The 12,778-nt window shown below is 58.5% G+C and overlaps 1 protein-coding gene across 1 annotated transcript; it reads right to left on the bottom strand.

Moving 5' to 3' along the window:
* Positions 1-3,077: 3,077 nt before the first annotated feature.
* LOXL1 (lysyl oxidase like 1) lies at positions 3,078-12,100 on the bottom strand. Its single transcript, XM_074837102.1, has 7 exons — positions 11,032-12,100; positions 5,944-6,052; positions 5,065-5,202; positions 4,608-4,764; positions 4,430-4,525; positions 4,123-4,238; positions 3,078-3,754 (listed from the first exon to the last, which is right to left on the bottom strand). Exons 1-7 carry the CDS (start codon positions 12,074-12,076, stop codon positions 3,748-3,750), a joined length of 1,668 nt encoding a protein of 555 aa, XP_074693203.1. The 5' UTR covers positions 12,077-12,100; the 3' UTR covers positions 3,078-3,747.
* Positions 12,101-12,778: the final 678 nt, after the last annotated feature.

Genomic DNA, 12,778 nt, shown 5'->3' with positions numbered 1-12,778 from the left:
AAATCATGAACCTTAGACGAACTTTGCTTCATTATAATACCAAAACACACCTCCTGGTTGAAGGTTACCCACCTCCAAGACTGACCACACCTTGGACACTCCCCCCTGCACACGCTCGATGGCCTCGCTCGAGAAGGGTGGAGATATGATCATTGAATTCTGAGAAGAGCGGAGACCCCTGAGGCAGAGGTGTGTTACTAAGCATAAAAGATGACTTCTGGACAACGAAAATTGGAAGCTTCCCCACCAAGGACCACAACGATTGACGACGCAGCATCAGCTGGACCCAGGACCGTTAGGATGTCGTGAGATCAGCGGTGGTAGCTATAACCTCTCTCCCTCCTCTCTCTAAACTTTACTTTACTTTTCTCCATCCTTTCACCCATCTCTATCGCGTGCCGCTTCACAGGCAACACAATAAAGTTTCACTGTTTGATTACTGCTATCCCCTTTGGTGTTGGTCACCTTAATTTTGCACTTTCGAGATCGTAGCAAACGAACCATCACGAGTCCACTGAGTGGACCGTGACACCTCCACATGAAAGCTGCTCCAGGTTCTCAGGGCAGCACTGGGGCTGTTGACAAGGTCGTAAATCAATCACCATCACCACTCAAATACCAGTATGAGCTGTCCTAACTGTCCCAATAGTGGTTTAATTATCACATCAGCCCCCAGCCTGTAGCTCACCCACTGAGTTCAGCCCGGTACCTGCTGGCCTCCCGTGCTTTGGGGGCAAATGCAACCTCAGGGGAGGGTCCCATGGCCCTGCCCAACACCCCCCCACCTGCCCACAGCCCCCCAAGATGGTGTTTGGGGGCTGGGAACAGCTGCTCGGCCTCTGGTTCCCCATCCCCAAAGGCGGCACTTGGGCTGGGTCTGAGCCCCACAAACACCACCCTGGGCCCACCAGTTTTCAGGCCCAGAAAGGCAGCACTTGGCTCCCTTCCCACGCTCTGAAAACACAGCACATACTTTTTTTTTTTTTTTTTTTTTTTTGGCTGCTGAACCCCCCGACCGAGCCACTTTTAGTCTCAGTCTCAGGGGCTGGAACCCCCCGATTGCTGCGGCGGCCCCAAGGCAGCTCCCGGCCCCGGCAGGATGGGGGTGGGGGGGGGGGCAGCTCCTGTCCGCCCAGGGAAGCTTCACTGCACTTCTGTAGCTTCAGGGTCGTATTTTTTTATAAACAGTGTGTTTGTAGGAAGATAATAAAATAATAATAGTTTCATTATTATCTTTAACTACTTGGTCAAGCGCCCAGAGCCGCCAACAGCCGGAGCTCGCAGAGAGTCCGCGGCCCTCCTGCGGGGACTGCCGGGCCGGGGGCAGGTGGGGCGGGGCCGGAGGGAGGGAGCGGGCCGGGATTGGGTGTAGAGGAGAGGGGGGCGTGGCCGGATTGAAGGAGCGGGTCGGGATTGGGTGTAGATGAGAGGAGGGCGGGGCCGGATAGCAGGAACAGGTCGGGATTGGGTGTAGAGGAGAGGGGGGCGGGGACAGATTGAAGACGCGGGCCGGGATTGGGTGTAGAGGATAGGAGGGAGGGGCCGGATTGAAGGGGCGGGTCGGGATTGGGTGTACAGGAGAGGAGGGCGGGGCCGGATAGCAGGAACGGGCCGGGATTGGGTGTAGAGGAGAAGGGGAGGGGCGGGGCCATATTGAAAGAGCGGGCCGGGATTGGGTGTAGAGGATAAGGGAGGGGCGGGGCCATATTGAAGAAGTGGGTCGGGATTGGGTGTAGAGGAGACGGGGGCGGGGCCATATTGAAGAAGTGGGTCGGGATTGGGTGTAGAGGAGACGGGCGGGGAGTGACCAGATTGAAGGGACGGGCAGGGATTGGGCGGGTCGGAGACGGGCGGGGGCGGGTCTGTTAGGTCGGATTGGGCCAAGGGGAGACGGGCGGGGCGCGGCCTCGGCGCGGGATTGGCGGCGCGGAACGTCCGTCGGGGGCTGTGGGCGGTGAGCCGGGGCGCGGGCGGCCATGGCCGGGCCGCCGAGTCCCGTCGGGGGGGGCGGGGACAGGAGCCCGGGGCAGGCGGCGAGGGCACCGGCCACCACATCCGGCGGGAGCGGGGGGGCTCGGGACGTCCCCTGGGCCGTGGGGCTGCGCGGCGGGGGGGGCTATGGATTAAATCATAATACAGAGATGACAAGTGTGGGGACAAGGGTTGGGGCGGGAAGGGCGGGAAGGACGGGATCTGGGCCAGCGGATGGCTCCCAAAGCACAAAGGATGGCACCAAGAGGGTGGCCGTGGCCCACGCCCCCTCCCCGGCCAGGGCACAGAATCCCAGAATCATCTTGGTTGGAAAAGCCCTTGAAGCTCCTCCAGTCCAACCATGAACCTCACCCTGACCGTTCCCAACTCCACCAGATCCCTCAGCGCTGGGTCAACCCGACTCTTCAACCCCTCCAGGGATGGGGACTCCCCCCCTGCCCTGGGCAGCCCATTCCAACGCTCAACAACCCCTTCTGCAAAGAAATCCTTCCTAAGAGCCAGTCTGACCCTGCCCTGGCGCAGCTTGAGGCCATTCCCTCTTGTCCTATCGCTTGTTCCTTGGTTCAAGAGACTCCTCCCCCCTCTCTGCACCCTCCTTTCAGGGAGTTGGAGAGGGCCATGAGGTCTCCCCTCAGCCTCCTCTTCTCCACACTAAACCCCCCCAGTTCCCTCAGCCGCTCCCCATCAGACCTGTGCTCCAGACCCTGCACCAGCTCCGTTGCCCTTCTCTGGACACGCTCGAGTCATTCAATGGCCTTTTTGGAGTGAGGGGCCCAAAACTGAACCCACACACCGAGGTGCGGCCTCACCAGTGCTGAGCACAGGGGTAAGATCCCTTCCCTGTCCCTGCTGGCCACGCTAGTGCTGATACAAAAGGGCAGGCAGCGAGGAGCACTTGGGGTGTCTTCGGGAGCGCATCCCCCCCGCCCCCTGCCATGTGCGGTGCCTTCTGCTCCCCAGTATCCAGGATTCAAGCGCAACATCCTTGAATTCCTGTAGGTCACCTCTCAGGGGAGATCCCCATCCCATTCGTGGCCCCAGAGGGCTGTCACGGTGTTGTGCAGTCTCAGTTAAACACCAAACCCTCAAAAGCAACGTGTTTTTAATGATTTCTGTTTTTAAAGCTCGTGAAAATAATAATAATAATAATAAACCAAGACTTCCAGTCATCTCAAGGACTCCCTCCCTGGTTTTAAAAGCCAAACAGATGGAGCAAGCCCCCCCCCCCTGTTAAGGTGACGGGATTTCCAGCACCTTCAGTCCCAAAAGCATCCCGTCGTGGCAGACACCTCGAGAAGAGGGGGTGAGCATCCCTGCCAGGGCAACACCTCCACATCGGGGTTGTCGTCTTCTTCCCCAGAGAGGTGGCATTGTTGGAGACCCCCCCCCCCAAAAAAAAGGCCAAAGGGGTTAAAGACTACAGAGCTCTCTATTGCTAATATGCGATTTACATCATTTATACAGCATTTAGGGGCCCCTGCCTTTATTCCAGCTAAAATTCGGCATCAGTTTCCCTTAGGAAATGGAAAAAAAATGAAGGTTAAAGAAAAGTTAAGTATAAAAAAATATTTCAAAGATCCATTCTTGCTTCTCCTCCTTTTAACATGAAGAAATGGATTTTTTTGGGGGGGGGGGGTCTCGAGGAGCTGCTGATGGGCTCCGGGGTCTCCAGTGGGACAGAGGAGCCAGTTCAGGCACTTTCTCAAGAGGGGGACAGAGGCTGGGGCAGGTGATGTCCCTCTGGCCCTGCTCCCATCAAGATCTGAAAGAAGACAAAAAAAAAAAAAATCCCAGGATTTGGAGAATGTGCTTAGGAAGACATTTTAAAATGTTATTCCAAACACGGGGGTGGGGGGAGGGGGGTGGGGGGTTCTTTTGAAACCCAGCTTCCTTCTTCCCTAGAATAACAAGGAAATTCAATATAAATCCCAAAAGGGAGTGAGACACCAACCCCCAACTCCACCGCTGGCGAAATCCAGCTCTTTTTTTATGCTGGCAGAGAAACCCGGATGAAAGGGACAAAAAAGGGAATTAAACTGCTCAGGTCTGACCCCGTCTCTGGTTTTTTTGATGGCCGAGGGAAGAACAGAGGACAGACAGACAGAGGAGGACAGACAGATATCTCCTTACTGGGAAATCTTGCAGTTTGTCGTGGCGACATAGCGTCCGGTGTAATGGATGTTGCACCTCACCACGTTGTTGGTGAAGTCCGACTCCAGGACGATGTATTTGGGGTTCACTTGAACCTAAAAATGGGGGAAGGGGAAGAAAAAACACCCCTAAAAATTAGTAAGAGGGTGGACAAGCAGCACCCAATCCATGTTAAAGAGATGGCCCTGAAAAAGGCGCATGGTCCTGAACCTGATGGTTAAGAAGATCCCAAACCAACCCAAACTGGTAACGTTTGCCAAAAATCTTCCCCAGTGACCCTGGCCACCTTTAAGACGTAATTCCCTGGCTGCACATCTGTTATATCGATCCACTGGCAGTCGATGTCGGCGTTGTAGGTGTCGTAGCAGCCCGGGCTTAAGCCCTGCGGGGAGAAAAGGGGGTTCAGGGTGTGCTGGGGGGTGCTGACCCCCAAGGAACCCTTTGAGCATCCCCCCCAAAGGCACCTGAGTATGGGCCGTGCAGGCGTAACGCTTCAGGTTGCCGAAATCGCAGGTGGTGTCCTCCAGGCAGAAGCTGGCCTTGTGGCCCTCGGCCACCTTCCTCCCCGTGGTGGCATCCAGCAGGTCGTAGTGGCTGAACTCATCCATGCTGTGGTAGTGCCTGGGGATGGGGGGGGATGGACCCACAGTCAGGGTGACCCCCCCAAATGACGCCATCCCCTTCCCCAGTGTGATTCTGGGGGCTCCTCATCAACCCTGGGCTTGTCAGCTCCCTCCTTGGGGACATTAATTGGAGGAGCTTGGTGGCTTTAGGGACAAAGAGGCGAAGCAAGGTGACACCTGCCCCCCACCCACCCCGAAAGATCTCAAAGCAAAGCCACAAAAAGGGGAAATGCCATTAAAAAAGCCTTAAAACGGCCATGAAAAGGAGGGCTGATGGAGGGGAGGTGGGGACACTCACTGGTGACAGCTGTGCCACTCCCAGCTGTGCCGGGGCCGGCTGGGCAGAAAGTCGGCCGTGCCCTGGTTCTTCACCCGCTGGGGAAACCGCAGGAGCACCCGCACATCGTAGTCAGTGGCTTCAGCGGTGTAGGCAGTGCTGAGGATATCAGGGAGAGTCAACACCAATGTCCCCCCTGCCCTCAGCCCCAGCCCCAGGGGACAGGAGGCCCCCCCCCAGGTGTGGGGCGCAGGCTCAGCCCTGGCACCCCTGGGGAGGAAAATCCCCAGCAAGCACCTGGGAGAGTTTCCTCCGTGGAAAAGGAAATGATGAAAAAAGGAGAGGAGAGAAGGTCCCCTGCCCTGCAGCACCTGCCAGACACCTTTGTGCTTTGCTTTGCTCTTTGCTCTGTGCTTTGCTTCAAATTTTACTTAGCTCTTCACTCTGCCCTTTGCCCTCTCCTCTCCTCTCCTCTCCTCTCCTCTCCTCTCCTCTCCTCTCCTCTCCTCTCCTCTCCTCTCCTCTCCTCTCCTCTCCTCTCCTCTCCTCTCCTCTCCTCTCCTCTCCTCTCCTCTCCTCTCCTCTCCTCTCCTCTCCTCTCCTCTCCTCTCCCTCTTCTTCCCTTCCCCTTTCCCCTCCTTTCCTCTTTCCTTCTCTCCTCCATCCTTTTCTTTCATCCTTCTTCTTCCCCATCCCTCTTCCCTTTCCTCTTCCCTTCACTTTCCCCTTTCCTTCCCCTCTCCTCCATCCTTCTCCTTCATCCTCTCCTCCCTTACCAGCACATCCCCCATGCCCCCCACCTGCCCACTCCCCATTGCCCCTTCACCCCAGGACCCCCCCTCTCTCCCCCCATGTCCCCTGTGCCCCAGGACATGGCCCGTACCCCACAGCTGCTCCTACCTGGCCAGGCACTTCTCCTCAGCCGCGCAGCGCAGTGAGTACAGGTGAGCTCGCTGCACGTAGGTGGACGCTTGCACGTAGTTGGGGTCCGGCACCAAGTCGGGGAGACCTGCCAGGAGGATGGGGACAGCCCTTAGGACGGGCACAGGGCCTGGGAACAAGGCTTGGGGATGCAGTGGTCCCCTCCTTGAAGCAGCCAGCCCCGACCTCGTGGGGAAGTTTTGCTTCGGTCACCACCACATTTTTTTAATTTTAAACTGCAGACGGAAAATCCTCCCTTCCCCTCCCCTTCCCCCCCAGCTCCTGCTGGCAAATCCCAATCCTCCATTTTCCTACAGCAGGATTGCTCAACCCGTCCTCCTGGAAGCGATTACACCCAGCCCTGCCCAGCCGCCGTGCCCGGCCGCCCTGCGAGAGGTTATAGGGGTCCCCCCGAGCCCCCCCACTCCCTCCTTTGCAGCAGCCAGGGATGGGGGGGTGACACGACCCCCCAAAACGGGTGGTCCCTATTTCCTGCCCTGTTTCCTGTTTTTCACCCCAAAACAGGGGTGTAAGTGTGGGCTTTGCTAACCCCGGCCCCTCTGCACCATTATCCCTCCTCTCCTTTAATTCCCAATGTTGCCCCGCGCTTGGGGCCAAGTTGAAGCGAGCTGCAGACAGACAGACAGACAGACAGACAGACAGCTGCAGGGATGGGTGGGGGCTGCTTTGCTTTCCAAAAGCATTACGGAGTCCAGATGGAGCTGGCAGTTCCCCCCCCCCAGCAACGCCCTTTCACACCTCCCCTTCCCAAAGGCTCCTCTGGGACCACGGACCCAGAAAGCATCCTCACATCTGCCGCTCAAGAAGGACCAGGATGGGGGGGGATGCTCCCCAGGCACTCTATGCCTCAGTTTCCCTCCTCAGAGGCCTCTGCAAAGCCAAGCCCTGCTCCACAACAACCTCTGCCTAGCATCTCTCCTCCCTGCAAGCTCACCTATGTCCCCATCCCTATCCTCAGCCCCATCTTCATCCCCATTCCCATCCCCATCCTCATCCCCATCCTCACCTCTCATCCTCATCCCCTTCCCCACCCCCCTCCCTGTCCCCATCCCCATCTTCACCCCATCCCTGTCTCTGTCCCCATCCACATCCCCATCTTTATCCTCATCCTCCTCCCCATTCTTGTCCTCATCCGTGTCCTCATCCTCATCCCCATCCTCATCCTCATTCCCATCCCCTTTCAAAGGACCAGAGAGCTTCAGCCACACCGGCTCCTCCCCTTGCACCCAGACACTTTCCAGCACACTTCCTTTTTTTCCCTCCTATTTTTTTATCCCTATTTTCCCTTTTTTCCATGGGCAAAAAGAACAATGCCTTCTTGTTTCTTGGCCTGCCTTCCCTCGAGGGATCACGTCACTCCATTGGAGCTCGTTTCCTGCCCCGCTTGCTTGGTCATCGCTGCTGATGTAATACCCAGGGGGGGCCACGCACGCCAGGGGGGAAAATCAGGAAAGCTTGGAAAGACTTTTTCCCCCCCCTTAAAAAAAATTAATAATAAAAAAAGCGACTGAGAAAGACCCCTGGGCCCCGTCCCGCTTGCAAGAGGAACATTTGTCATTTATGAAACAGCTTTTCCTCCCCACTGTTGTTTATAATAAATTCTTGGACGCTCCAGAGAGAAACCCGACTCCTTTACCAACGGGGAGTTTTATTTTCCCCCCACGACGGAGCTTGCCCTGGATGGCCCCATTGTTATTGTAGGGTCTCACGCCTGATTTTCAGCTCAGGCCCGGCAGCGAAGGGTCAAACCGCAAGTGCCAGCATTGTTTGGGTTAATAGGATGGCAGAATCTGGCCCCACCACCTTCCAAATGTCCCCTTATCACAGCAGGGTGCTGAACTGTCCTCATCCAGGGCTGGCCAAACGCTGATCCTTTTTGCTGAGCCAGCACTCTTCCATCTCCTGCAAGTCAGGGGACCTGGCAGCCCCCCGCTATCGCCTCCGAAAAGGGACAACCACAGCAAGAAAATGTTTGTTTTTCCTCCTCCGCCCCTCGGCCTGCCCCGGGTTGCTGCCAGAGAAGATTTCCTTCTTCTTCACCGTGAAAATTAGAATAATAAAAAAAGGCAGGCCTGCTCCCCACCGCGCTGTTTGTGCAGGTGTGCTGGGCTTAGCCGAAAAATCCCAGCTCCAGCAGTTTTCCGAGAGGGTGGCTGCTTTGCCTCCCTGTGCCCAGCAGTGCCGTGTCCCAGCCCTGGAGATGCAGACAGCACCAAAGTGGGTGGCTGTGAGCAGCAGGGACAAGGGTGTGGGGACAACCCCGTGCGACCGAGACGCGCCCCTCCAGCCCAGCCCAGCCCTGCAGCATCCCTTCCCCAGCGCCTCTGGACTCATCCCTCATCCCATGCCGCAGCATCCCTCCTCCAGCACCTCCTGACACACCCCTTCATCCCCCCATCCCCCCCCGCCGAATCTTCTCAGGATCCCCGGTTGGTGGTTAAACGCCTGAAGATAGCAACAAAATCAACCCAAACCCACCGCCAAGCCCACAAAAGGGCAACTTTCCCAGCAAGATTGTCATCTCCTGGCCCAGGTGCCTCATCCATGAGTGATGGCATCCTTGGGTGTCACCACAGCCACCATGACTCTTAGTGGGTACCAAAATCCCCATCACCCCATGGGATTTCCATCCCATTCAAAAACCAACCCTGGGCAACACATTTGCATGAGGGCAAGGTGAAAAACCCCACTGGAGATGGAGGAAAGCAGAAGGCAGGGGTCCAGGTAGAGGTCAGGGTGAGGAAGCCCCTGGAGATGGCTCCTTGAGGGTCGGTCAAGGGCGGGGAGCCCCGGTGGGAACTGGCACCTTGGCTGAACCCCACGAGGAGAGGTGGGCTATCTGCCTCCATGGCTTAGATGCCACGTGGGCTTGGCTTTCACCATCCTCCTTTGCATGAGATGATTCAGGCCCTGAGCAAGATCTGGGTGACACTTGGGTCCTCTGCAGTGGTCCTGAGCAGGAGACATGAAGACTTTTGGTGTCTCCTCCCCATCTTCTTGCCAAAGCCTGATTTGCTGCATTTATCCCCCTCCCTTGACCAAGCCACATGAGATGTTCCTCTCCTACCTCCACCAAGGCCTGGCCACCTATAGATTTAGGAATGGAAACTATTTCAACTCTTATCTTCCAAGATGTCTTCATCGGCTGGTTTGGATGGAGGGAGGCGGACGACCACAACGCTCATGAAAACCCCAGTAAAGCCCCTCATAAAAGCCAGTGGGATCTAATTGCTTAATTAACCCCCCCAGGTGCCCCAGCGAGGGGTTGGGAATGCCGCACATTCCTGACTGAGCCGTGGGATTAGGAGGCTCTTAAAGAGCTTAGGCGCATAATTAACATCTGATTCGGCTTTATAAAGTGTTTTGACCAATTAAGAAACCTGCCTGAAGGGTGGCCCTGCAGGTGACAGGCTTGGAGGTTTTTTTTGGTGACCCCCAGGGAGGTGACAGCTTTCCACAAACAAACCTTGGCTGGAGAGAGCAGCAGGTGACTTGAAGGAGAGGCCGGGCAGTGGGGTGGCCCCAGAGAGCCACCACCCTGGGCTGGTGAGATGATTTTTATTCCCTTCTTTAGATTTATTAAGGAAAAATGTGAAGAAGGAGACTGAGGGGCTCCTGCACAGAGAGGTGGGTGTCCCATTGATGGCCTCATTGGCCAACGAGTGTTGTCCACCCCCCCATGGGTACCCTGATCCCCCTGGCAGAGCCACAGCACCAGCACCTCCTGGCCCAGCTTCCAGGGATCCTTGAAGGACACAGCCTTTGCCAACAGGGAGAAGATAAGCTTGGCAGGCATCTTCCCATTTCCTTCTATCACCTCGGGTCATCTGCAGGGCAGCCGTCCCCAGGTGACACAGGACCACAGCATCCCTCATCCCTGCATCCCTCGCCCCTCCATCCCTCTCCTGGCAGAAGCGGCTGCTCCCAGGGAGGTGGGCAGAGATCCGGAGGAAGATCCTCTCTGTACAAACCCTCTCCCCAACTTCTTTCCCACACATCTTCAGCGAGGCCAGCTGGACTTCGGGCTGACCTAGCCCGGCTGCTCTTGCTGTGTTTACTCGATCGCACGCAATGGGGCAGGGCTGGGATGAATGCTTCCCCCAGTATGAACCCTCTGGGATGGGTTTTTCTCAGAAACCAGGGACGGGGCTGGATGGGTTATGGGGTCAGATGGGTCAGAGGCTCCAGCTGAGATGGGTTTCCCAAGGGACAGGCAGGGAACAGATCCCCCAGGCTGCTGCTCCTCACGCCCTCCAGCCTTGCTTCCAATTTCACCATGGAGCAAAAACACTCTCGGCAAGCCTCAGCCAAAAGCCACAGGATTTCATCAGGATTGGGGTCAGTAGGACGTGAAATGACAGCGTCCCTGCTGCGACCTTGGTCCCCTGCTGCAGCCCCGAAGCAGCCGGCACGGGCGGGCGATGGGTGTGATCGGCCCCGGCTGAGGCACCACAGATCCACCTGTGAACCGAGCATGCCCCAGCACAGGGCACATGGCCCGGATGACTCGGGACACGGCACTGTCCTACCCCAGGAACACGGCGTGTCTCCAACCCACGGCACACTGTCACACCACAGATGCAGGATGACCTGGGACATGTCACACGGCCACCCCAGGAGCATGGTGTGACCCCCAACCCATGGCACACAGCATCCCATGCAGAGAGGATGGCCTGGGACACGGCACAGACCCACCCCATGAGCACAGTGTCCTCCCATCCCACAGCACAGACCCACCCCACAAATGCAGGATGACCTGGGACATGGCACAGACCCCCCCCAAGCCCAGACCCCACTGGAACTTTGCACCCCTTCCCTTTCCTCCCTGTTTTGCACCATCATTCCCAAAATATGTAGGGTCTCCAATGGCCCCTTGGCAATCCCTTGGCCACATTTGTCCCCATAGCACCAGGGTAGCATCCTTGGAGAGCAACTGGCACCAGACACGGGTGCCTCAGGGATGCCTTCTCCCCGGGTGATGAAGCACCCAGGCACCATCCCACCCTGGGGAGCTGCCACCCACCCCAGGGTCCCCCCCAGACTCACCCCTTCCACCGTGGCTGGGCCTGTAGACGCTGCCCACGCTGACCCGGGCTTGGCTATCGGGGACAGCTTGTGGCATTTCAGGACTCCTGGCAGGCAGGTAGGGCTCGGGGCGAGGAACACCGTAAGGCTCCAGCGCCCGAAAAGGCGGCTGCGGCTCGTAGGGTGGGTACTGGCCCCCGTACCCTGTCCCGGTGGGAGGTTGTAGGTTGTCTGCTGATGCGATGCCGTGGCCGGCGGGTTGCTGGTTGGCGTACGAGTCCGGGCCGCCCTGCTCCGGTGAGCCCCCGGTGTCGTGGTACAAGCTATGGGAGTACCGGCGGTCCAGCCCATCAACCGGTTGGGGGGCAGCGGGCACGTAGGGGCGTTCAGCCGCCGGGTAGTAACCCTGGGCTCTATAGGGGCTCTGCTCCTCCCCGTAGTCCTCGTAGCGTGCCCGGGGTTGGAAGGGGTACACCACGCTGGCGCTCGCCGCCGCCGAAGCCACGGCCGCCCCGCCGGTGCCGGTACTGCGGTAATAGGTGTACGCCTCGTCGTACGCGCGGGGGGCCTCGTAGGGCTCGTACTGGGGGGCGAAGGGGAATTGGGGGTACGCCGGCTGCCCGACGGAGGCGTAGGCGAAGGACGAGGAGGAGGAAGACTGGCGCGGGCGGCCGGCAGGCCGTACCCGTTGCGAGGCAGTAGTGTCGCCCACCGGTCCCTCACGCCAGTTTTCGGGCACCTGCCCGAAACCGAAGGGATGCCGCGTCTGCCCCCGCACCGTCTCGGAGCCCGGCCGCGGCGGGACGGCCGGTGCCTGCCTCCGGACGCTGCCCGTTCCTCCGGTCACCGCTCCCGCCAGCAGCAACCGGTTCCCTCCGGGCCTCTCCTGCCCCGCCGGTACATACTCGGCGCCGGTATTAAGCAAGCTGTAAACGCGGCCGTTGTTCTCCCACTGGATCAGCTGCCTCCACGGCTGCCCGCCGCCTGCCTGCTCCTGCCCGCCCGCCAGCAGGCAGAGCCCGCAGCCCAGCGCTGCCCACAGCCCCCAGGCTCCCCGCCGCGCCATCCCGGTAGCGGTTGCCCGCCGGCCCCCGGCCCCGCGGCGGCTTCCCCCAGCGCCCGCCGCCCAGCCCCGGCGGAGCGGCTCCCGGGGCGGGCGGAGCGGCCGCGCTCCCCGGCGGCGGCGGCGGCGGCGGCGGCGGGGAGGGAAGCGGAGAGGCGGGGGGGGGGGGGGGGGGAGCGGCGCCGCCGGGTCCTAGGACCCGCCTCCGGCACCGATCCTGCCCTGGGGGAGCCGGGAGGAAGAGCTGCAGGGTGCTGGCCGCACGCAAAGTTCCATTCGGGATAAAAAACCTGAGATTTCGGCCTTTTTACACTGTTTTAAAACGCTGGCACGATTCATACTTTCAAAATTTGGGGCGAATTCTGCGGGGTTTGGGGCTTAGAAACCGCCTCTGGCACGGATCCTGCCCTCCAGGAGCCGGGAGGAAGGCTGCAGGGTGCTGGCTGCACGCAAAATGCATCCAGTCTGGATAAAACCCTGAAATTTCAGCTTTTTTACACTTTCTTTAACCCTGGCACGATTCATACCTTCAAAATTTGGGGTGAATTCTGCAGGGTTTTGGTCCTAGGAACCGCCTCTGGCACAGATCCTGCCCTCCAGGTGCTGGGGGGAAGGCTGCAGGGTGCTGGCTGCACGCAAAATGCATCCACTTGGGATAAAACCCTGAAATTTCAGCTTTTTTTACTCTTTTAAAACCCTGGCATG

The sequence above is a fragment of the Strix aluco genome, chromosome 12, assembly GCF_031877795.1.
Source record: "Strix aluco isolate bStrAlu1 chromosome 12, bStrAlu1.hap1, whole genome shotgun sequence".
Taxonomy (NCBI): domain Eukaryota; kingdom Metazoa; phylum Chordata; class Aves; order Strigiformes; family Strigidae; genus Strix; species Strix aluco.
This window is presented reverse-complemented; position numbering and strand designations above follow the sequence as displayed.